Source organism: Dipodomys merriami, unplaced genomic scaffold (assembly GCF_024711535.1).
Source record: "Dipodomys merriami isolate MVZ:Mamm:240054 unplaced genomic scaffold, mDipMer1.0.p SCAF_4, whole genome shotgun sequence".
In the NCBI taxonomy this organism is placed as follows: Eukaryota; Metazoa; Chordata; class Mammalia; order Rodentia; family Heteromyidae; genus Dipodomys; species Dipodomys merriami.
In genome coordinates this window covers 86,224,161-86,249,731 of record NW_027205603.1, presented here as the reverse complement: position 1 = coordinate 86,249,731, position 25,571 = coordinate 86,224,161, and the positions used below count along the sequence as shown (strand labels likewise).

Below are 25,571 nucleotides of genomic sequence, written 5' to 3'. Positions count from 1 at the left end.
GTAGTCTCTGTTTTTCCCCAGGCTGTGGCCATCTTGCTGGTGTGTGTGTGGGGGGGGGCGGTGAACAGAAGCCCCTTTTATCACACTGAACCTCATGAGTCTCATTCCATTCTCCTAGAGCCACAAGAGGCTGAGTTCAACTAGAAGTTCAAGAAAAGGGATCTTTTTATAGTTTTTACTATAAAAGAGAGATCTGAAGAAAAAAAACCCAAACCTAGCTTGCCAATGATTGTACAGTTTTCCTGACATACAAAAATAAATGTCTAGAACAGGTAAATCTGTGGAGACAGAAAGTTATCTTGTTGTTTTGCCAGAGGTGGGTAGAGAGTACAATGGATGGCAGTGGTATGGGGTATCTTCCTGAGGTGATGAGGCTGTTGGAAAAAAAAGTTATAGAATAAAGATGTTGGTGGTTGCGATAGTTCCACAGTTCTGTGAATCGCGTTTAAAAAAGCATGGGAGATTTTACCATAGAATCCACACATGGAGGAATTGTATGGGGTGTGAATTTTAGCTCAAGAAAGCACTTACAGATAAGAAGAGGCCTTGTGGAAATGCAGTGGGAGCTGGATGTGGTGCACAATTCATCCCAGCTGTTTAGATAGCTAAAGCTAAGGGGTCACTTGAGCCCAGGAGTCACAGAGCAATCTGGGGAAAGTAGTGAGACCCTGCCTCAAAACAGAACGGTACAGACAAAACCCAACCTCAGTCTGTTCTCACCTTTAAGGTTAAAATTGATTGCACATTTTTTTCCCCAATAAAAATTACCCAGTTTATACTTTCCCTCCCTTCCTTTCTCCATTCTCCTCTCCCTTCCCTCTCCCTCTCTTCTTTCACTTCCCCTTACCTAACCTCCCCTACCCTGGTGTCCTTCTGGCACATTCTTTCTCCACCTTCAGTCTGCCCCATGCCATGGGAACATAAGCAGTACCCAGCCAGCTGCCTGAGTGCCCCAGCCTAGCCACGAGGAAGATTTCTGGATAGTTCAGAGCCTGCCCATCCTGAGGTTTTTCCTGGACTTGCCAGCTTTCTGCCTGTCCCCCCCCCCCCCCACACACACAGGGGCTGTACTATGTCGGGACATCAGCCCGAGGGCCAGGGACCCTCAGGGAAAGCCCCTCTTCTGACTCTTCCAGGGTGCATAGCCCACGGATAGTAAGAGCCCCTCCCACAGCATCCTTTTTTTGCCCTGAATCTATTCATGCTGGAAGTTCCATGCTGCCCTACTGGTCAGTTTTGCCAGCCCATAAACAGCCTCTCCTCCTCACCTCTCCCTGCCTGTGCTTAGGAATTCTAGAAGGCTTGTGAAAACCTGAGCCCCCAGGCTGACTCCTTTCTGCAGCAAATCTCGATGCAGAGAGAGAGAAAAATGCTCCCAAGGAGGAAGCAGGCAGACACTGGAGTGTCTCACCCAGAGCAGCAAGACCTTCGTCAGGGCCCCTGGAAGCTGCTCTGGAAATCCCTCAGCCTTCTCTCCACAGGCCACAGGGAATGATCCTGCTGCCTTCTGCCACACTTTTTCTGAAAGGCCATGAAGTAGCAGTTGAGGGCCATGATGCCAGAGTGGAAGTCTCAGATGCCCTTTCTGCTCCCAGGAAACCCCCCAGTGCTTGTGGGATGTGGACATTATGGTTCTCATTTCACCACTGTGGCACATGGGGCCTCAGGGAATGCCTGAACCTTTCACTCAGTGATAGCCAAAGAAAGAGCCAAGGCCGAATCTCCTGCCCATTTGGGGCGCTAACGCATCCACCTAGGCCTAGCTAGCTCCACAAACTTCCTTTGTCATTCAGCAGGAAGAGGCTGGGGAAGGTGAAAGACTTGGGTGATTTCTAAGACCACTTTGTGTTTGCTTCGGGCTCCAGAAGATGGTGGCTGCCAGGAAGACCCATTCTGGAGATAGGTGCCAGCAAGAGCTGTGTTGGCAGTCTGTGGTGCGGATAACATGGTGTTAACCAGTTGGCAGTTGGGGAACTGGACTCTAATGGGAGATGAAATGTTCTTGGAAAGGCTTGGTGTAAATGTGTTGACTTAGGCATGTATGTATGTATGTATGTATGTACTGAACATTTTCAGGGCCAGGCATGGTGCTAGCTGCTGCAGGGTCTTTCTCTCTCTCTCTCTCTCTCTCTCTCTCTCTCTCTCTCTCTCTCTCTCTCTCTCCCCCCCCTCTCTCTCTCTGTCTCTCTGTTTTGGTTGGTCATAGGGCTTGAACTCTGGGCCTGGGTGCTATCCTTCAGCTCTACCACTTGAGCCACAACACCACTTCCGGTTTTCTGGTGGTTAATTGTAGGTAAGAGTCTCATGGACTTTTTCTACCCATTCTGGCTTTGAACCTCCATCCTCAGATCTCAGCTTCCTCAGTAGCTAGGATTACAGGCGTGAGCCACCAATGCCTGGCTGCAGGGTCTTCTTATCCCTTTTGGAGTGGAAGGAAGGGTACAATATGGCGTGGCTTTCTTTGCTTATAATTCTGTTGTGCCTGCTTGAGTACTGAAACCAGCAGCTCGTCCTCCAGGGGAGATGACACTGAGTGATACAGGGATTGGTCCTAAAACTACAGTGAGTCAATGCCTTCCAGCCCAGCGTCCTACCCAGGTATTGCTGCTTGCTGCACGTGGAGACAAACGGCTGTTGAAATGGAAGACATTTAAAACCTCATTAAAAGGAAAGAGTCTAGACTCTAGAAGAACTTCATTTTGATTTATTTTTAAAAAGGGTTCCATAGAAATTGTATCACTGAGATGTACAAAACACTATGTTGAAAATGAACTTTACAACTTCTGGGGGTGGGGGGATTGTGGAGGTGGGAGGGAAGGGATGGTAGGGGAAAAACAAAGGAGGAGGCAACAATGCTCAATAGGAAATGTACTCATTACCTTGCTCATGTACCTGTATCCCCTCTGTGCAGCATTTTTACAATAAAACATGTACAAAAAGGGGCTGGGAAGTTGGCTCAGTGGTAGAGTGCTTGCCTCGCATGCATGAGGCCCTGGGTTCAATTCCTCAGTACCACATAAGCAGAAAAAAACTGGAAGTGGCACTGTGGCTCAAGTGCTGAAGAGCTGAGGGACAGCACCCAGGCCCAGAGTTCAGCCCATGACCGACCAAAAAAAAAAACTGTACAAAAAAGAATATATACATATATTTATAAGTATTTATAATAAATATATGTAAATAAATATTTTAAAAAATTGACTGATTCCTGCCTAGTGGAAAGGGGTTTGAAGCTTAGAATGCCCTGCAATGTTGGTTTCCTAGTTATAAGACTTCTGCCGGTAGTCTTGTATTCTTGTCTGGCTGGTGGAGGCAAAGTGGGAAGGCCAATTTGATGTCCCTTGAACATTTTCCTGTAGTATAGAAGGTTCCTCTCTTCTTCATGCAGAAATAGTCTGCTATTTCCCTTGTTTTCTGGTTCAGATAATGCATTCTGTCAGCATGTGTTTATTGAGCATCCGCTAGGCAGTGGGCATTCTAAAGAGCTTTGGAAGTGAACGAAGCAATATTCTCACCCTCATAAATACAACATTGGATGCATTATCCTACAAGAAAAAGAAAGCTTCATTGTTAAATAGATTATGCACTGTGCTTTCCCAGGGATGCCAAGTTTGCATTTTGAGACGAGTGGACCAAAGGAATGCCAAGAGAATCTACAGTTATCTGTGAGTCACTAAGTAGAGAAATCATAGGGGATCTGAAGCTTCCATGTTATTCCTGTTTTCCAGGCATAAAACCTGAGGTTAGAGAGGTGAGGTGGATTGCCCAAGGCTGGCGAAGGAAGAGCCAGGAAAGTGGATCCTCAGGCTCCCCTCTCCCTCTGCCCGCTTCATTCTGTTTCCTTTGGTTTCACTGAACTTTCAGATCTAGAGCCCTCTTAATGCAAATCTGCATGTTTGCATAGGTGGTAACAAGACTGTAGGTAGAAGCACAAACTTAGTGGTTTGTAATGGCATACTGATCCTCTTGTAGTTCTGCAGGTGTCACTGTGCCTGTGGATGTGGCAGATGACACAGCAAGCATCCGCCCAGTGAAGTCTTTCTTTTCCTGTGGTGTGCACTCAGATTTCCTTCCCAGGATTCTCCTGTTCACCCTCAAAGCTAGGGGCTGCCTCTCCTGTGAAACCACTCTATCTCTAGCCAATTCTCTGCATTATTTCCCTGCTTGGAGCAGGTCTTTGCAGGTACTTTTAATTCACCAGTCTGCCTTGTACCAGGGGAAAGTGCCCACCTTGGCTTGGTGTGTTAGAAACATCTGTCATGCTGCTGTAGGCATGGGTGAATGAATGCATGAATGAACCTGGCAAACTAGAAGATAACTAGTTCACATTTTTACAGTATAGCAGATACTCATTAGCCGCTCTTATCTGTAGACTGACAAGTGAAAGACCTGCTGTATTTTCTCTATGAGAAGTGCAGCTCTGGGATTTGTGAGCCACAGACAGGAGGCTGTGTGGGTGAAACCTCACTCAGGGGCAGGTATATTCTGAAGGATTCTTTGGGGGTGATCTGAAGGAGAAGATTTAGGCTCCTTGCTTCTCAAATTGACAGTCTTGTAAGGACCCTGCTGGGTTTTCACCAAATGAGATTTGAATGTTGCTTAGACAGACTTGATTTCTTTTGATTCTGAGCTTCTTTTGATTACAAGATGAATTATTGATATATCCTTACAGTGTTGGGAGAGAACGCACAACTTGAATTGCACTGAGAGGAACACACATTAAGTTCCAGACATGCCAAAATGTAGAGTAGAGGAAATAAGGGGATTACAAAGACTGTAGTTGAGCTGGGTTGCTGGTTGGTTGGCACTGATTGGAATGAGGGTGAGTTTGAGTGAAGCTAATATGATTAGCCTCTTAAGGATTTAAAAAAAAAATTATGCTGGGAGTGATGGTACACATGTGACTGAGTCTCCTTGGGCTGCCTCTGGTGTGAAAGCTTGATGGGAAATAAAGACAACATGAGACTTAGACCTAGGTATTGTTTATTAGCCATAAGAACTCAGGAAGGTGTTTACCCTGTATTATTAGCCCATTTCCTTCTCCATGAAGTGTAATAATAATAGTTTCTGTTTCCTAGGTCATCACAAGATGAGAACATTGTTGTTTGTGTAGTATGTGATGCACAGAGTAACCATGCAGCATCTACCGGCTTTTTGTCATTTTTGTTTCAGTTGCCACTCAGTCTGTTAAGGCGGCTGTCTCCTCCCCAAGTGATTTGCAAGTGGCGGAGTAGCTGACACCACCCAGGCTTGCGTGGTGCTAGGGAGTAAACAGTGATGAGGCTTCCTGCAGAAGGAGTAAATCCTACCAAGTACACCTTTTCCATTCCGATCCTCTTGTCTTGGGACTAAATGGAGGCTGAGACACTGAGGTGCTGCTCCTGCAAGGTGAGCCGTGGGCCTCGGTTACATCCTCTCTTGACTGTCACCTGGGCAGGGCACAGTGAGTGCCAACGGGCGACCGGCCACAGGAAACATGGCTGTGCCACAGGCCTTATTGACAAGCTGCTGAGTGAGAACGACTGCGGGTGTGTCCTTTCTCATTTGGGTTTGCCACCTTAGTGGTAGTTGTTTTATCATGTCACTCATCAGTTGAAGGTTCCTTCCCTCTCTTCAGATGGAAATCATAATGTGACCAAATGTCCTGTCTCCAAGCTGAAGCTATTGAGACTCAGCTCTCGGAGTTCCTGCTCTGTGCTTTAAGTGCTGGCGGCCTAGTCTCCAATAGCTGGTGTGTCAGTCCTGAGACTGGAGTATTGGGAACACTCAGCTCCTTGGGGCCAGAGCTAGCACCCCTCAGTTGCTTGCTGGAGCTCTTCTGGTGTCTAGAACTTGCACCTCTTCTACAACCTCAGCTCCTCACAGCCCTTTACCTTCCACAGCCTTGGCTTTTCACAGCTCTTTGTCTTCTGAGGTTTTCACTCTTCATAGTCTTTTCTCCCAGCCATTCTCTGGAACTCTTCCACCTGTTGCTATTGAATTGCAGCCCTTGGAGAGTTTTCTGCTCTTTATGTTCCCAGCTCTCACCACATTCTCCCTGTGATAAAGACTACAAGCGGACAATGACATAACTGGAATGAGGCTTTTGTTGGAACCGGGACTGTAGCACCAGGCAGACTACTACCAGGAGAATGAGAGAGGAACACTGTTTACACAGCCAGTGAGGTTGTTCTGGGCGAGGAGGTGCTCCTCTGCAGCCAGATTGGGGAGTGCTTTGAGTTTGGGTGGGGTCAGCTGGAATAGCTGTAGGTGGGGATATCTGAAGTGGTCATGGCCAAAGCAAAGTCTCTGGGAGGCCTTGAAGAATGATTATCTGAAGTGGCTGTGACTGAATCAGAGCCTTCTTAGGCAAAACTGGGGTGGAGTGGCAGCCAGGATGGTTGTGTGAAGTCTCTCTGGGCTGTTCATGACTGGTTGAAAGTCTCCCCTGGATTCTGGTGGCTAGATCTGTCTCTCTGAGCATCTATTAGGACCATCTACCACTGTAACAGGGCTAAGGAAGGGCCTGAAAGCTAGGTATGGAGCTAGCAAATAAATTTCTGCACCATACAGCTTCAGTCTTTAAAAATGAAGAAGGTGTGCTAGCAGCAAAGCTCTAAAATGAAATTAACATTCTATGTCAGAATATGTCTGACAAGTACTAACACCCCCAGACAAATACCCTTAGGGAAGGTCGGGTCCTCCTTATCTGTCTCAGTTATGCACATGCCCTGTGCTGGTCTTCTCACACTTACATGGCCTCCTCTTCCTCCCAGTCACATTGCATCAAAAGTGCCATCATCTTTATCTTACGGTAGGTTCTCCCTAAAGCCAGCCTGAGGAAATGCATGAGCACACGTGGATTATCTGGGAGGTGATCCAAGGAAATGTAGGTGAGGGCATGAGGAAGCGTGACAGAAAACAGGGTTGCCACAAAAGGGCTTTTCATCCATCTGGGCTTCATTCTTCTAGGGGCCACTCAGTGTTGTTACAATCCAGGAACAAAGGCTGGAGTTTGTTCCTTCATTCCCACCCATCCTGATCTGCTAGATGGCTTTGGGAGAAGGGCACTTCTAGCCTGATCCGTGGTGGCAGAGACTGGCTGCTGTTGCTTGCAGCAGGATGTACCCACCTTTAATGACCTGTGAGCTTTGAGGCTGAATGTGTGGACATCATCTGTGTCTTCTGCAACCCTATTTCCCAGAGGAAGACAAGGCTCACCGAGACACAGTAGTTGGGTGAGAGAGTCAGTGTTAGTCTCCACTGTCCCTCTGTGAGTGCTTGGAAAGCCTCCCCTCCCAAACACCAGGCTGCCTGCTGCTTCCTTCTTCTGCTCTGTGAATGCAGGGGACCAGCTATACAGATGGCTCTGTCCCCATTGTGCCCACACATGAGAGGAAGGAATCTTGATCATGCTGCTAAAATAGCAGCATGATACCACAGGTATCACTTGACATAAGTGCAGTTCTTCTCAGGACACCGTGAAGGAAATGTGTACTTTTTGGGGCACCCACTGAATGGACCCTGCTCTTGCTGGTCTTGCGAGGAGCAGACTGAGTATCTGGTAGGTGAAATGAGCCTGCCTCCTGGCATGCAACTCTTGAGATCACTTGCTTTCTCTCCTCAACTTCCTGAGACTTTTCTCTAGCATTCACTTTTTTAAAGATGCCCACTGTTTGCAAGATGCAACTGTTTTCAGAATGCCAAGGTTTGTTGTTGTTTTTAAACCAATAATAGCCTGTATTATATGGGTTCTTTTGGCACCAGAACCTTAAACAGAGAGTATCTCTATTTTACTAATCATGTTATGTTCTTGACATTTGGTTGAATTTAATTTCCAATATATTAATGGTTGAGCAGATATATTTCCCTAGAGCATGATGCTCATTATGGTATGCTTGAGCTAACAGAAAATAGCATGTGGTTAGCACTTAGAAATACTTGCGAGTCATGTTCTATGATATCATATTCCACCTAGGTAGTATCACCACACTTCTTCCTGCCTGTGTCTCTGTGCAGGTCTATACCACTCCAGCCACTCTGCTAGCCCTTTTTGTATTGCTTGTGCTATTCTGGACTTCTGTCCTGCCATTTGTACTTCTCTAATCTCAGATGACATGCACACCACTGCGTATAGCTATGGGCTGAGATGAGAATCTCATGAACTTTCTGCCTCACCTTGAACCTTGATCTTCTAGATCTCTGCCTCCCAAGTAGCTAGAGCCACCATGCCCAGCTATGAATATTTATCTTGTGCTGGAATTGGGACTAAAACTAAGGGCCTCCCGTTCTCCCTTAGCTTTTTGGCTCAAGGCTGGTGTTCTCACATTTGGGTCATACCTCCATTTCCAAAGAAGATTTATTATAGGAGATGGACCTCAGGTCCTTGCTAGCTAGACCTTCATAGGAGATCTTCATCCTTGCTAGCAAGACAAGCATTCTTCTTGAGCCATGCTCTCAGTTTTTATTCTTTTAATAACTGAAATTGATTATGGAGGCTCACAGCTCCTATGATCTGCCTTCTGCAGCCTGGAGAACGAGGAAAGCCAGTGATGTAGTTCAGTTCAGGTCCAACGGCCAGAGAATCTGAGAAATGTATGGTCTCCATTGTGGTCTATGTCTGAAGGCCCTAGAACAAGGAGCTTGAGTAGTCAAGGGCAGGAGAAGCTGTGTGGCCCAGTTTAAGCAGAACAAATTGACCCTTCCTCTGCTCTTTTGTTCTGTTTGGGGCCTTGAACAGATGGATTGTACCCCCTCACACTGGAGAGGGCAATCTTTATTCAGCCTTTCAGATATACCTTCAGCAGACACACTCAGAAACAACTTACTGGCTATCCTGGCATCCAGTAGTCAAGTCAAGTTGACACATAAAATTAACCCTTATAGTGCTCAAAAAGGGGCTTTTGTTATTAGTTCCCTGAAAATTCAGGAAAGGTTAGATTATTGGGCTGGAAAAATTGGATAAAGCATCCTGGAAGGGATAGAATTTCAACTGGGATTAGACAAACTAGACTTCAAATTTATTTGCTGAAATAGAAGTATAAAATATATTTTGTCTATTTTTTAAGCCCCTGCTTTCCTAAGTACAGCTCCAACAGAACAGGAAATGATTGCATTGGTAAGTAGGAAAAGTGCTTGACATGATTTTATGGGAGGAAAATATATTCAGTGAGGTAGCCAGCTGCAGATGACTGAAAGGGTCAGAACATACCCACGAAAGCAGTGAACCTCAATCTCCATGAGACCCCTAATGACTAAAACTCAATGAAGGTTTGAGGGTTGGAAGTGAAGAAGGGTTTATGTGCCATATGATTTGTGTTGCCTGGGTGGCATCTGGAGTGGCTGTCCGGAGTCAGATGCTGGCATGTTATGGGACAGACTTTGAGGGGAAAGGCAGACACATGGGAAGTTCACATATGGATAGTTAATGGTGTTGGATTCTAGTTCACCTTAGTATGTAGTTGTTTCCAATCTTTCATCACTGGGATGAGAGGTGGTGGAAAGGACATGTTCACCCAGTCTTTAATCAAGCACCTGTTTATAGATGGTGTTGCTTCTTTGCCCATATCTTTGAGCAACTGCAAGTTTCTGCTCATAAGAAACATCCCTCCCGTATCCATGCCTGAGGCCATTCTGGTTCTGCAGAGCTGCTGAAGGTAGCAAGTTGATGAATCAGTGCCCCAGCTTCCTTTCTCTAGATGGGAGCAATCCACCACATTCTCCACAGTCTTCTGAAGGCCCTAGCGGTAGCCATGTTTTACTTCTGACTTTCCCCTCATATAGCCTGGTTATGAGGATGAAATGAGGTAATCTCACATCAACACTACTCGTTAGTTATCAGGGGCTGTGCAGTTCTATCCCCATGCCTTGAGCACATTATCTCATTGATTTTCACAGGGACTGAGCTATTGTGATTCTCCCAACTTTGAAGATGAGAGAACTGAAATGTATAAGGTCAATTAGGTCACCTGGGTCACCACATCTGGATTCTTTCCTTTTGTTCTGGAGGCCAACTTGTTATCTGAAAGTAAGTCAAGATACAAGATCTAGCAAGGGATGCGTCATCTTCATTATCATCCAGTGCCCAGCATTTAGTAATTCTTTATGTTTATTTTTTTATAAAATAATAAATAAAGGTTAATTCTTTGAGATCAACAACTTTCTTGTTTTCTTGGCTTTGTCTTCAGTCAGCAAGAAAGGTCCAAGCCCATGAGAAGTACAATAGAATACTTGGTTGAATGAAGATCAGCACACCTGTAATCCCAGCACTTGAGAGGGAAAGGCAAAAGGAGCAAGAGTTTGAAGCAAATGAGTGCTGTATAGTGAGACCATGGCTAAAAGGCCTAAATTAAAAGAATTGGAGTCAGATTTAAATTTTTGCTGGGGCTGTAGTTCAGTGGCAGAGCATTTTCCTGGCATGTACGAGGCCCAGGGTTTGATTCCTGGCACTACAAAAACAATGTTGAATGAATGAGTGAATACAAATGGATGATTTTTTTCCCTTACTAGTATTCTGTGGTTCTTAGAATGTCATGTTAATTGAACTGTATCCTTTATCATACCCTTGCATAAACCAGTCACAGAAAGGAAATGGCTTTAGAACTCAGTATTTATTTTCAAATGCTGAGATAATATTCTTTATTTTTTAATGTCATAATAGTTTTTCAGGTACCTCGAGATTAATGTCATAACTGGAAAGAAATCATCTGTGTTTGAAAAAAAAAAAGAGTCTGAAAGCATACATGGGACTCAACCCACGTGTATGCATGAGCTCTGTGGGCCAAACGCGGGCCTGGGAGAAGAGGCTGATGTGGTGCCTCTGGGTTGAGTTGAGGCAGCGAGGTGTGAACTCACCCTGGTGACCCACCCCACACAGCCTTTCACACTCCGTCTCCCAGGAGGCTCATGGCAGTACAGGGGTGCAGGTAAGGCTGAGATTCATGGCCTCATTTCATAAACAGGGACATGAGAGGCTCACCCGGGAAGGGACAGTTCTGCTGCGGAGCAGGGGGAGACCAGCACCCTGGTTCTTTGGCTTAAAGCTCAGTGGTCTTGCCACTCCACTCAGCAGCTCTCACCACCTATCAGAGGAATGGCCAAGCCTGGAGGTAGGCGGGGGATGAGGAAGTCATGTGATAGCACCCGTGGCATCTTATGTAGAGGGAGCCTGGCTTACAGTCCTTGCATCAAACAGCTTGGGTCCGAGGCTCACTTCCGCCATGCACTGTCTTGGACACATTAATTCCTATGTCTGAGCTTGATTTTATGCTCTATAAAGCTGATTCATTATTATCTATCTTACCTCTATGCCTCTTTCTCTCTCTCTTTACTCTGCCTCCCTCTCTTCCTGTTTCCTTTGCTCTCTCCCACATCCCCCCTCTCTTTCTCTCCATCTCTCCTTCCCTTTCTCCTTCTTTCCTCCTCGCTCCCTCTCTTGTTCATTCATTCATGTGCGCACACACACACACACACCAATTTTTTTTTTACTATAATGGGATTTGAACTCAGGGCCTTGCATACTTTTATGCTGCACATTCAGCATTCAGCCCTTTTATTTTTAGGTTATTATTTTTTTTTTAGAAATATTTAGTGAGGGCTGGGAAGGTGGCTCAGTGATAGAGTGCTTGCCTTGCATGCATGAGGCCCTGGGTTCAATTCCCCAGCATCACATAAGCAAGAAGAAAAAAAGTCGGAAGTAGCACTGTGGCTCAAGCGGTAGAGCGCTAGCCTTGAGCTGAAGAGCTGAGGGACAGTGCCCAGGCCCAGAGTTCAGGCCCCACGACCGGACCCAAAAAAAAAAAAAGAAAAGAAATATTTAGTGAATTTACTCAAATAGAAGCAGTTTAAAGGGCACAGAAATGAAAATATTAGAAATCTATGTAAAAAAAATCAGATATAAGTTAGCTCCAGACATTTCCAGTTAAACATTCATAGATATACATATTCACCTTTTTCTTTATATTGAGATAAATACATACTTGATAGTAAAATTCTGGAAAAAAGTCAGAAATACTAAACATATACTCTTAAGTTTGAAAATGATATGGAATATGTTTCACAAAACAACACTACAAAAATGTAAACCCCTGATTTAATTCCATGATTTTCATCATGCCAGAAGCATGATTTGTTTTAATTTAAAAAAGCAGATATTGGTATCCTATCACATTGGCTTATTAATAATTAAGGCATTTTTTTATCAGTATCAGTGTGCACAAAATTTTTTTAATATTACTTACTATGGTGTTTCAAACTTTCAAAGTCTTTTCAACATAAGAAAATAGCTGCATCCATTACAGTGTTTCTTATAAAACACAAAAATTAATGATTGGTCTTTGTAGTTCTAGGAATAAGTCCTCTCTTATTTCCTCATGTAGTATAAATGATCTTCCTTTGCAGGATTGCAGTAAGAACAATAGTTCTTAAACAATGTGACCAAATAACAAAGCATCCCAAAGCAGCAGGTGAACAATCTTTTCAGTGCACTTCTACCTCATTGAGGTTGGAGCTGCTCCTTTTGGATGTTTTTCCATTTCAATGTGAAGTAGATTGCTATGAGTTTCATTAGTTGTTTTATTATGTGGCTTTTGAAAGAAAAATGATTTTGATTTTTTCCCCACAGTTCACAGTTCTCAGAAGAGACCTATTTGGGGGAAATCATATAGTCCAACGACGTTCAGAATAACCAGATGCTCCTTAGTAAATGAAATGTCTCAATGCAACTGTAATAAATATCTACATCCTTAGCTTATATTGCCAGTATATCCTGGAGCATAAGTAAGATGGTTTTCCCGTTCCCATAATCCATTTAATTGTTGCTTTAAAATCTTACTATTTCCATCATTTATAACTTCTGTTTTGGATGACAGTTCTGACCACCACCTTTTTATTACTGCTTGAAGCCAGTTTAGACCAACTATTGCATACTCTTCCAATTTGCTCTTAAGTAATGACTTCACTATACGCAACAAGTCTACACAGCAGTGAGAACATACTGCTTTTCTTCCTGCAAACTATTGGTGAGCACAGGGAGGCAATCTACCACACCTCCAAGATCTTCTATCTTCACCAAATAAGCTACAAGTTCACTTATACTTCTCTTTCTCCAGAATGTTATTCAACCTCAAATTCCTGCTGAATAAAACTTGAGCCATTGTTTCATGATCCTGAGAAACCTCAGGGGGAAAAAAACCTACTAAATTTTGATGATAGGTTTTCTGTTTGTGAAGAACCAGCTGCACTGGGGTTAACCAAGTACATTGGACTATCACGGCGTAACTCTTCAGGCACATGGCCTGCACAAGCCAGTTCATTTTCTTTATCTGCCATGTCACAGCCTCCACTTCTCCCTGTCCTTTTTGTAACAAGGATTTGGGAAGGGATGATAGACTTTCTGTCAGTGCTAGATCACCTTATATAGTTTATCTGGGCTTTTCACAGTGTGTCCCACTGTTCTGTTTATGTAAGCAGCCAACTCTTTCAGAGATTTCTTAACCTTCTTCATGTTCTTATTAGATCAAGGGAAAGCTCCTCAGTATTATTACAAAAATTTTGTTTTTTAACATTGTGGGTTTCAGATACCATAATCTCTTAAACACCGGTGCTTCATGGTGCTGCAAAGTGCTGCAAAGCGCTTGGCCGCCCAGGACAGCCCTCAGCCCCGGACAGCCAGGCCCGACTCGCAGTCATTCAAATGGGCCTGTACTTTTAGGTTATTTTTAAAGCAGCCTAAGAGACTATGATCCTCTTAGCCTGTCTTGTAACTAGGATTACATGCATACCACTGTACCTAGCCTCCCAGTTTCTGCCTGCAGAGGGGCTGGGTTTACAGACATGGGCCACTTTGCTTGGCCTCTTGGAGGACTTTTGTGAGGATCAAATTGGTACCAAGTAATTCTATCTACACTCATTGTACTTTTGCTGGGTGCCTGGCTTTCTTTGTTTCTTTTTTTTTCTGCCAGTTCTGAGGCTTGAATTCAGGGCCTGGGTGCTGTCCCTGAGCTTTTCTTTCTTTCTTTCTTTCTTTCTTTCTTTCTTTCTTTCTTTCTTTCTTTCTTTCTTTCTTTCTTTCTTTCTTTTTCCTTTCTTTTCTCCTTCCTTCCTTCCTTCCTTCCTTCCTTCTTCCTCCCTCCTTCCCTCCCTTCCCACCCTCTCTCCCTCCCTCTCTCCTTCCCTCTCTCCTTCCGTTCTACCTCACTTTCCTTTTCTCAAGGCTAGCACTCCACCACTTGGAACTACAGCTTTACTTCTGGCTTTTTGGTGCTTAAATAGATCCAAGAGTCCCATGGACTTTCTTGCTTATGCTGGCTTTGAACTATGATCCTCAGAACTCGGCCTCCTGAGTAGCTGGGATTATAGGCGTGGGCCACTAGTGCTTGGCCTGGTTTTCATTTTTTGCAACCAGAGTTTACACTAACTTTTGTGTATAAATTAATATTTTCATGTGTACTAGTTGGTTTTGCCGAATGCCAAAAGCCTCAGAGTTTCAGCAGTGATTGATTCTGGGGGCAAGATGAGGCCAGAGAACTGGACACACGCCAGACCATATTAAATGATTTCAGTGTTCATCCCAGAGTGTTGAGAAGCTACTAAAGATATTCAGCTGGAGGCAGAGAGGTGGGAGGTAACAAAATCAGGGTCATGCTTTCTACCTGTCACTTGCATATCAACCAGCTGGAAGGCATGAGCCTTACTTGGGTACAATTTTTTTCTTTCAAAACAAACATTAATTTTGGCATTTCTACAAGACTACTAGGAATTTGAACATTGTATGGGAATTTGATGATATCAAAGGACTATTATCTTCTTTTGGAAGTGTGGCAGTGGTATTGTCGTTATATTTTTATGAAAGACCTTATCTTTGAGATAGGCGGTAATAACTATGGAATTGATAAAATGCCTGGAACTATAATGTGCTGGGGAGGGAGAGGGTGTGGGTGGCTAAGATTGAAAATGGCTTGCTGGTGATTGGTGCTGCATTCGTGATGCAATTCTCTGCTGTGTGTGTAATAAAAGGAGAGAAGGAGGGGAGAGAGGAGAGGAAGAATAAGGAAGAGGAGAAGGAGGAGGGAGAAAGGGAAAGGGAAGAGGCGAGGGAAAAAGAGAGAAGAGGGAGAGGGAACAGAAGAGAGAGAAGAGACAGGGGAGAGGGGAGGAGAGGAGAGAGATTATTCTGATTTTAGCACTGGAGACCAGGTTTCCAGAGGGAATGGTGGGATATGGGGGTGGGGCATCAGATGGAGGCACTGGCTGTGGCCCAGGTAAGAATGATGGGGCTTGATCCAGGGCTTTGTGGAGAGAGATAGAGGGAAATATTTAGCAAGGAAAGTAGCCATGACTAGGGACTGGATTGGCTATAGGGATGAGAGCATGGAGTTTCTGGCCTGCCTAGAGGTGCAGGCTCATCCCTGGGGAAAAACCAAGCAGGCCCCTGGCTTGTGATGCTCCCTGTGTATTGAAACTGTTCTCTTACCCAACACCTTTCATCCCAGGCTTCCGGTACTCCTTGCACTCAGCAATTAATTAAGCTTTGGTATGCATGAATTAATTTAAATCATCTCCCAGGTTCAGAGGGCCTGTCCTGGGGTATGTATGTTCATGTGTCTCTACCTCCTTCGTGGGGCTGGTTCTTTGGCCAAGGGAACACCTCTGCCTTCCCATGATCACCCAGCAGTGTCTGTCTGCCTGCCTGCCTGTCTGTCTGTCTCACCCCGCAGCACGCTGTTAAGTTCATATTTAAGAGCCTTCGTGTAGAGAAGTTAATGACTTATAAATTGCTCTCCAACATAGAGCCAGAAATAGAATGCCAGAAGGATCCCTGAGGCTTCGTTACGCAGACACCAATGGAGTTGACGGCTCCTAAGTGGGGTGCACAAGTTCTCCCTCAAAATACTGGACAGCCGTTCTGGTTCCTAGCGTGGCTCAACACCTCCAGGCAGGGACAGCGTTGGCCTAAGGCGGGGTCTCCCGCCCCGTGGATGACCTGTCACCCTCTCTCCCACCCTCCTGCAGGTCATTTTCGGATGTGACGGCTGAGACATGAGATCTTCGGCCTCCAGGCTCTCCAGTTTTTCCTCGAGAGATTCACTATGGAATCGGTGAGTGATTCTGCAGTGTGTTGTGTCCAGCCAGCCTGGCCTTGGAAGAGCAGAGGGACCATGGTGGGGGGGTGTGGGTGGAGGGTAGGAAGGGGTCAGAATGCAAAATGCCACAAAACACGAGCAAGGGAATCTGGCACAAATGCAATCCTCGTGATGGTCGTGGCAATGAGCTGGCTGGTGTTTGTGGATTTTGTATTTTCTACCATAGCCATAACCCATGGTCTTCATTCAGAAGAAAAATCAGGACTGCAAAGGTTCCAGAAGTCAGGGATATTGTTGGTGATAAGGACGATGATGCCACCAACAGTAGCAGGTGGCATATTAGCCACGCTCAAGTCCACCAGACATGAAGCTCTCGGGAAACATTTCATTCAGCTCACCTACCAGTCCTGCTTACTACCCAGCTGCATTTAACATCACTTTTCCCTCACTCCCCCCGGCTCCCCCAGCTGGGAAACCTTGCAGAGTCTGAGACTCTAAAGTCAATTGCAAATCAAAGTCAATGGGCCTGAAACTGACTTGCTGTATGACTATAGACAAACCATTGGTTGTCTCTGTGTCTTGTTGCCTTATTCAAGCAAAGGGGGTAATAATTATTTATTTTAGTGTAGGTTAGATGTACAGAAAAGGATTTTGAATAATATAGGCACACAGAACACAGTGAATAGTTCATTTTAGCATGAAAATAGTTTTTTTGAGGGTTTGGGTTTTTTTTTGTGGTGGCTTTTGGATTTGAATTTAGGGCCTTGTACTTTGAAGGCAAGTGCTATACCATTTGAGCCACGCCCCTTGCTCTTTTTGCTTTAATTATTTTTTAAACAACATCTTGTTCTTTTTGTCCACACTCAGACTTCTATCTCCTATGTTTTCTGCATAGCTGAGATTACAGAGGTGAGCCACTATGTCTAGCCCATGAAAGTAGGGTTTGTTTATTCATTTATTGTTGGTGGTGGGGCTTGAACTTAGGGCCTGGACACTGTCCCTGAGCCTCTTTGTATTCAAAGCTAGTTCTCTACCATTTGAGACACAGCACTAAGTCTGGTTTTCTGGTGGTTAATTGGAGATAAGAGTCTCACAGACTTTCCTGCCTAGGCTGGCTTCAAACTGCAATCCTTAGATTTCAGCCTCCTGAGTAGTTAGGATTACAGGTGTGAGCCACCAGCATCTGGCTGAAAGTAGGCTCTTTAAATATATTTTTAAAAAAGTTGTTATTCTAAAGGTGATGTATATAGGGGTTAAAGTTATGTAAGTCAGGTTAATGAGTACATTTCTTTTTGGACAATGTCACCTTTTTCTTTATCCTCTCCCAGTTTTCCCCTCTTGTCCCTGCCCACAAGTTGTATAGTTCATTTTCAACATAGTTTCTACTGCATACCACTGCTGAATTTGGTCGCCCCATGTCCCTCCATTTCTGTGTCCCCCCACCACACCTTACCCTTCCCAAAGATGGAAAACAAACAAGTCAAAAAAAGAAAAGAAAAAGAAGAAAACTCTTATTTCCATTTCTTGGAGTTCATTTTGTTAAATATTATTTTGTATGATAGGCACATAGGAATTGTATTCCTTTCGCTGTTTAGAGTCATGTATAATTTATCTTGTATTTTATATATAGCTGCTGCGCATGAGAGAAAACATTCATTGTTTGTGAAAATAGTTTTGTTGTTGTTGTTGTTGGTTGTGGGGCTTGGACTCTGGGCTTGGGTACTGTCCCTCAGCTCTTCAGCTCAAGGCTAGTGTTGTGCCACTTGAGCCACAAGTGCCAGTTCTGGTTTTCTGGTGGTTCACTGTAGGTAAGAGTTTCATAGATTTTCCTGCCCAGGCTGGCTCTGAACTGTGATCTTCAGATCAGCCTCCTGAGTAGCTAGGATTATAGGTGTGATCCACTGGCACCTGGTGGTAAAAATAGTTTTTAAAGACCATTTGTTATTTGAAAATATCTTAAGTAGGAGAGAGTGGCAAGAAGCCAGAGTTGGGAGTCAAAACTGAGGCTGTTGAGTTGGGTCCTGGTGATGCTGAGATCTGAGATGACAGTTTGAGGCCAGCTTAGGCCAGGAAGTCCATGAGACTCCTATCTCCAGTTAATTGCCACTTGAGCTGTGGCTCAAGTGGTAGAATACCAATCTTGAGTAAAAAAGCTAAAGGACCGTGCCCAGGCCCTGAGTTCAAGCCCCAGCACACATACATACACACATATACAAACCACACACACACTCAAACACACACAAAACAACAGCTGCTACTTCTCTTCTCCTCCTCACCTTGTGATTTTCCAAGAATGATAACTGTACTGCAGTGGGTTATGATTTGAATCATTCATTCATTTGTTCACTCATAGTTTGAAATATCAGTTGCCTATACTTGGGTGGTGATGAACATGGGAAGGCTCTAGTTCTATGTTTCCCTTTCTCCTCTAGTGAACTCGGCGGTTGCCAGCTACTAAGCTCACATGTGACAGTGACAGACAAAACAAGGAAATCTGACCCCTCCTCTACGGGTCAGCCGGGGTGGAACACTGCTGTCTAGCTCTGGATGGAGTCTGCAGGTGGTCAGCTTGCCCTTGCATGTGAGAACTTCCATTTGTAGTCACTGGAGCAGACCTGGCTGTGTGGCTGGGTCTTTTATGTGTGTGTACCACCCGAGCCTCATTGGTGGCTGTCAATCTGTATGGTGTTGGCATTGACCTCTCCCGCCTCTTTTTGACAGTGCCTTACTGGGGCGTGTCTTCTTCATGCTTTCTGTATCCCAAGCATCCTAGCTGGTTCTGGTATATGAGTATTGTGCAGTAGACAGATGTCTGTTAGATGTGGCAGCAAGAGGTGTGGAATGCAGACCTAGGACCTCCTGTTAAGTTCAGAGCAGCCGTGTATCAGGCAGCAGCGGGGCTGCTCCTGTTCCATCACCTTCTGGGTGCATGATGTGTTTTAATGAAGTATGAGATGAACACATTGCATTGTCTATTAGAAGTGTGAGACACCCAAGGAATTCTTTTTAATTTAGCGGTACTGGGTTTGAACTTAGAAAGGTGTTCTACATGGAGTCATACTTCTAGACCCATTTTTTTCCCCACTGCTTATTTTATTTTTTTTTAATTTATTTTTTGGCCAGTTGTGGGGCCTGAACTCTGGGCCTGGGCGCTGTCCCTCAGCTCTTCAGCTCAAGGCTAGCACTTTACCACTTGAGCCACAGCACCACTTCCAGTCTTCTGAGTGGTTTATTGGAGATAAGAGTCTCATGGACTTTCTTGCCTAGGCTGGCTTTGAACCATGGTCCTCAGATCTCAGCCTCCTGAGTAGCTATGATTACAGGTGTGAGCCACCAGTGCCCAGCTAAGATCTTCAATTCTTTCTTTCTTTATTTTTTGTCAGTCATGGAGCCTGAACTCTAGGCCTGGGCACTGTCCCTCAGTTCTTCAGCTCAAGGCTAGCGCTCTACCACTTCAGTTACAGTGCCACTTCTGGCTTTTTTTGCTTATGTGGTGCTGAGGAATTGAACCCAGGGCCTCATGCATGCAAGGCAAGCGCTCTACCACTGAGCCACCTTCCCAACCCCTCCACTGCTTATTTTTGATGTAGGGTCTCACATACTGCCTGGGTGTTCACCTGAGTCCAGAGTCTGGGATGTCAGGAGCACACCCCCACACTTAGCTTTTTTCCATTCCAATGGGGGTCTTGTGGAATCTTCTGCCTGGATTGGCCTCAAAACACAATCCTCCTAACCTCAGCCTCCCTAGTTGCTCAAATTACAGGCGTGACCCTCCAATACCTGGCTGCCATCTGATGAATTTTTACCACCAAGAAACTGGTACCCAAAACAGGTAATGGAAGAGCAGCAGATCTCAACACCTGCCTCACACTCCCTACCGGCCACCGTGTCCCCACTCAGTACAATGTCCTTTAGAGGTGGCAGTGATAGAGACCGTAGACAGGGTGGCACTAAGGGGAGCAGCAGCAGTACCAACAGAAGCAGTAGCAATGGTGGCAGACGTGGCAGGCAGGAGCAGCTGCGGTAATGTGACGTGGAGCAGTCAGTCAATCTGACAGCAGTGGACAGAGAGGCACCTCCTACTAAGTGCCAGGCATGCGCCTCAACTCATCTAATGCTCAGGAATCCCTGGCACATAGTAGGGATTCTACAGATGGTAGCGGAAGCACAGAATGGTTAAGTAGCTCTTCGGAGGCCACAGGACTGTGGAAGTATGGATCTACGACTCAAAACTTCACAGTCTGCCTGCAGAGTTTATCCCCATAGCAAGGTTTCAGTAACATTAGCATGATGCAGAAAGCTCTGTTCTCCTTGGTGATGATAACACTCGGCTGGTAAGGGCTTTCTCACAGAATCAAGTTTTATTTCCTAGGCTTCTTTTGTTTGTTTGTTTGTTTTGTAACTGACAACTAAATTCACACAAAGTGGAAGCAGCAGGTGTCCTTTCCAGGAAGCATCCTTAAAGGAAAAAGGCCTGCTTTCCTGCTTCGTCTTTCCTTCTGATAGTAGGTGTGATGGCTGGAACAGAAGCAGCTAGAAAGAGACTATGAAGTAATTGTGGGCATGGGGGACCATGGCAGAGAATCAAGAGAGAAAAGGTCTGGGTTTCACAGATTCCTGTTGCCCCTTTTTTTTTTTTTTTTAACCCAAGCATTGGCATGAAGGCTGGAACACAGCAAATGGAAGCTAGCAGCGCTCCGTAAAGCAGCTGGCCTGACAGTCAGGGGTTTTCTCCATTTGTACGAACAAGCTGACCTGAGCTTTAGACCTTCCTTAGCCAAACCATGGGAAACTCTGTGGCCTCCCTCACCACCCCCCCCAAATGTCAAAGCAGAAGCCCTGTCATTACCCAGCCGCCGGCTGTCAGCCCAAATTGAATTTCCCTGCGCCCAGCTGATGTCCCATTTTGGTTCCAGGGCAGGGGTCAGGAATGCAGGCTGCACATGGTGGGAAGCGTGTCCCGGGAGCCGGACACGGACAGCTGACCTCTCCACTCCGCATTGCTCACATAGTTGGAAGGGTGAGGAAGCCGTAGGGTTCTGGATGGAAGAGGAGAAGGAAATGTGCTTTGGAAAAATAGTATTCTCATTCACCATGACAGCCCTTTGGATGTCACTGAAGCTGGTTAAAATTCCCCTGGCCCTTCCCCAGCTTTGCCGTTCCTCAGCTAGGCAGGAAGCTCACCCTAAATTTAGAGGTGGGAAAGATCAGCCTACACACTCCCTTCCCTGACTCCCTTCCCCTGCTCTTACCCCCTTTCTCTCCTTTAATCATTTTGTTAGTTCACTTTTTTTTGTGAATGCTGTGTGTTTTTGTTCTGATGGTACTGGGGTTTGAACTCAGGACCTCACACTTGTTATTCTGACCTGTTACCACTTCAGCTGGGCCTCCAGCCTGGCTTTTTGCTGTATTTTTTTTTTTTTTGGAGAGGTGAGTCTTGAGGACTTTTCTGCCTTGACTGACCTCAAATTGTCATCCTCCAGATCTCTTCAGATCTCTACCACCTGAGGAGCTAAGATGATTCTTTCTGGGCTTGAATCAATAAACCCCTCCCTCCTCTTTTTTTTTAAATTGTGTGTGTGTGTGGGGTGTGTGTGTGTGTGTGTGTGTGTGTGTGTGTGTGTGTGTGTGTGTGTGTGTGTGTGTGTGTGTGTGTGTGTGTGTGTGTGTGTGTGTGTGTGTGTGTGTGTGTATGTGTGTATGTGTGTCTTGAACTCAGGGCTTAGGGCTTTGTCCCATAGTTTATTTTTTGTTGTTGTTCAAGGTTGGTGCTTTGCCACTTGAGTCACAGCTCTACTTCTGGCATTTTGGTGTTTCATTGGTGATAAGACTGACTTTCCTGCCCAGGCTGGCTTTGAACAGTGATTCTTAGACCTCAGCCTCCTGAGCAGCTAGGATTATAGGCGTGAGTCACTGGTGCCTGGCTGGATGACAGACAGTATTGAGGAACCATTATACAGTGTTCCATGGCAACTACACCAATTTATTCTCCTACCAACAATAAGCAAAGGTTCCTATTTTTCCATGTCTTCCCCATGACTTGCTATTTTCTGTGTTGGGGACAGTAGCTTGTCTACTAGGTATGAATGTTTTGTCAGTTTCCTGTTTAACTTACATCCTGTAGACCAATTAAGTAATTCCTGAGTATTTCTTTGAGCCTGTGGCCTGGAGAAAAATCATCCATAGTCATCATTGCCTAGTCTTGGCCTTCAAGGCAGACAGAGTGTCTTAGAGAAAATAGATATGCAGACAGAACCTTTCCAACTTAATAGCATGGGTAATAGTATCTCCTTAGTGTAATTAATATTTATGCCTTGCATACTGATTAAAAAATTAGCCAAGTTTTGTGCCTTGGTTAACGCATGCCAGGTACATCCTTTAAATGAATATTGGTTTAGGCCTAGGACGTGTGGGCCAGAAGGGATTTCTCAATGGTTTATTGTATACTTGTGGGTTTTGTTGTTGTTGTTGTTTTAATGCCAGTTTTGAGGCTTGAACTCAGGGCCTGAGCATTGTCCCTTAGGTTTCCATTCAAGGCCAGATATCTATGACTTGAGCCACAGCTCCCCTTCTGGAATTTTCTGGTTAGTTATAGCTAAGAGCGTCATGGGCTTTCCTGCCCAGGCTGGCTTGCCTCAGTCCTCAGAGCTCAGCCTTCTGAGTAGCTAGGATTATTATAGGCATGAGCCACCAGCCCATGACTGTATTGGTTTTAATGATTTGAAATGTGCTGTGAGCCATGGCTGCTGTGTTAGGCAGGGCAGTATTACCTATCATGAATCTGCGCCTTAGCCACAGGGTAGCTGGTTAAAGCACACACACACACACACACACACACAGACACACAGACACACAGACACACACAGACACACACACACACACCGCCCCCCCCCCCCCCGCAGGCCTTCCCCCATGGAGGTTCTTGTTCCTTGAGACAAGAGCAGGGAATCTGTATTTTAACCATCTGAGGTTATTCTGATGCGGGTACATTTGAGCAATACCAAATCCTGTGCCTTCTTAACTTTCCCATCTGCCTCTGTGAGATGCAGAATAAGATACTGGTGTTTTGTCATCTTCACAGTCAGAAGCTGGACAGTCAGCTGAGGACCAGGTGTCTAATGATTCCATTGGAACAGGAGAATTTGTGTTGTGTGTAGCACAGTGTGCTAGGCCAGGAATGGTGGTGTGTCTGCAAAAAAGCGCAGTAGAGAAGAATGCATGGTCAATAATACTTGTTGGTGATAATAAATAGCTATGCCACTCGTTTATGTATTCATTATACTTTTACCTAGAGTGCCCTCCTAATAAGAAAAGCCTTGACTGTAAAATCTCCTGTTGACTGTGTTTCCTGATTACATCAAAAGAATTTTGTGTGTGTGTGTGTGTGTGTGTGTGTGTGTGCACACGCACATGTGCACATGCATGTGTGCTAGTACTGGAACTTGAACTTAGGGCCTGGGCACTGTCCCTTAGCTTTTTCCACTCAAGGCTGGCATTCTACCACAGCTCCAACTCTTTGGAGATAAGGGGCTCGTGGATTTGTCTGCCCCGGCTGGCTTTGAATCACAATCCTCAGATTTCAGCCTCCCAAGCAGAATTACAGGCATGAGCTCCCAGTACTCTCTTAATAAGAGAAAGGCCTGGCTGCAAAACAATATGACTGCAGTGGCCTTACAGCCTCCTATTTACTACGTCTCCTGATTACATCAAAGGAGTACCATTGAGATGTGTGTAAGCACCCTTTAGGATGTGTGCATCACAATGAAATCACCCAGTACTGCAGTTTTCAGTACCACCCCATCATTAAACCAAGCATGACTGTCTAAGCCCGTCAGCACCAAGTTAAAAGCAACGATTACCTGTGGAAATGCAAGTTGAAGCAGAAGCTCAATTAGTGCATTACTCAGCCATTCTTCTCCCTGCACTGGACATAAACCAGCCATCTGGGCATCTCTGGGAGGGATTGAACGGCTGTAATTAGGAGCAGAGGCTGTGTAGTTGACCTGGATGGGAATGCTGGCTCCGCCCTGAAACTGACTGTGTGGTCCTGGGCAAGTTTCCTTATCTTTAAAATGGGTACAACCCTATCTCCTACCAAAGACAGTGCACGTGAAATGCAGTGCTTGGTACTCTGCATAAAGTAGTCACAGCAGCAGAAAGAACAATTGTCCAGAAAGAAATGCACTGATTACCTGATGTGTAACTGTCATCCCTCTGTATATCACGTTTATAATAACAATTAAAAATTTTCTAAAAGAACAATTAAGAGTTAACACTGATCATTTAGCATGAGCCAGGCACATATTCTCTCTCTTCAGCACTTGCTACTTATTAACTTAATTGATCCTTACAGCAACCCCAGGAGCAGAGAGTATTGTTATTCTGTGGCGCTTAGCTACTCAGGAGCCTAAGATCTGAGGACTGAGGTTTGAAGCCAGCGAAAGACCTGAGGAATAGCCCTTAGGCCCTGAGTTCAAGTACCTGGACTGGCACACACGCACACACAAAATCAAAACAAAAAACACATTGTGACTTTTTATTCTCCCCTCCCCCCTCCCCCCCCGTGTGTGTGTGTATGTGTGTGTGTGTGTGTGTGTGTGTGTGTGTGTGTGTGTGTGTGTGTGTGTGTGTCTGTCTGTCTGTCTGTTTGTCTGTCTGTCTGTCTGTCTGTGTATACACACTGGGGCTGGGTCAGGGACTCAGGGCCTGGGTGCTATTTCTTACCTTTTCTTCTCAATTCTACCACTTGAGCTACAGTTCCACTTCTGTTATTTTTGGTGGCCAGGTGGAGATAAGAGTCACCATGTCCGTCTCGCTGTGGAATTGGGCGGGCCATGTCTGAATAAGGCAGGAGGCATGGATGCCCTCCGCTTTTACCTGTGGCTCCGTTGTGCAGCTTAGCACACCATTCGTACATTGACTCTTCCCCGACACAGTTCAGATACAAACTCATTTGTGTGTCACAAAGGGCAGTCTTCACCCTGAGCTCTACACCGGGCAGGTGGCCAGCGCTGGAGCAGAGCCACGAACCTTAGCCCTTCTCATGACACCAGACTGCCAAAGAGATCTAGGCCATCCCTTTCCTCCCTTTTACATTTCTTGGTTTTCTTTCAGGGGCAAGTGTTGGCTTAGGGCCCTGCTTGGTTCCTGCTCCGCTGTGGGCGGCATTAAACCTGGATGCTTTTTTTCTATTGTAATGCTATCTACCCATGGTGAAACTCCTCCTTCTGACATACTTTGCTGCTCTGTGACCTTGAGCCCCAACTTTCTCCTCCAGGGCTAATAATACATTCCACAGATGGTTGTATAGAGGATGAGACCAGCGTCTCTGACCACAGTGCTGGGCACATGGTAGGGTATGTGAGGTCCCTCATCCTCTGGGCTGGCTGTCTTAGGCAGGCTGACTCCCCTCCTCCCCCCCCCCCCCCCGCCCGTGTCCCTGGTAGTTCTGAACTTAGAGCCTCCTGTGCACTGGAAATTGTTTCTCTTTCCCAGAGAAGCTCAATGGCTGCT

General features: G+C 45.4%; 1 protein-coding gene and 1 pseudogene across 7 annotated transcripts in view; one reads left to right on the top strand and one right to left on the bottom strand.

The window, feature by feature from the left end:
• The window catches only part of Asap1 (ArfGAP with SH3 domain, ankyrin repeat and PH domain 1), a 299,332-nt gene that overhangs the window by 22,501 nt on the left and 251,260 nt on the right, over positions 1-25,571 (top strand). For 4 of the 7 annotated variants that reach the window (XM_069991415.1, XM_069991412.1, XM_069991407.1 and 1 more), the window contains exon 2: positions 15,988-16,073. In XM_069991415.1, the coding sequence (XP_069847516.1) occupies positions 16,015-16,073 (59 nt within the window). In that variant the 5' untranslated portion in view covers positions 15,988-16,014. Of the gene's footprint in view, positions 1-15,164; positions 15,237-15,987; positions 16,074-25,571 lie in introns of those variants that run through there. The other 3 variants (XM_069991408.1, XM_069991410.1, XM_069991413.1) reach the window with 3 other exon arrangements.
• On the bottom strand, positions 12,581-13,598 carry LOC138806341 (KATNB1-like protein 1 pseudogene; annotated as a pseudogene).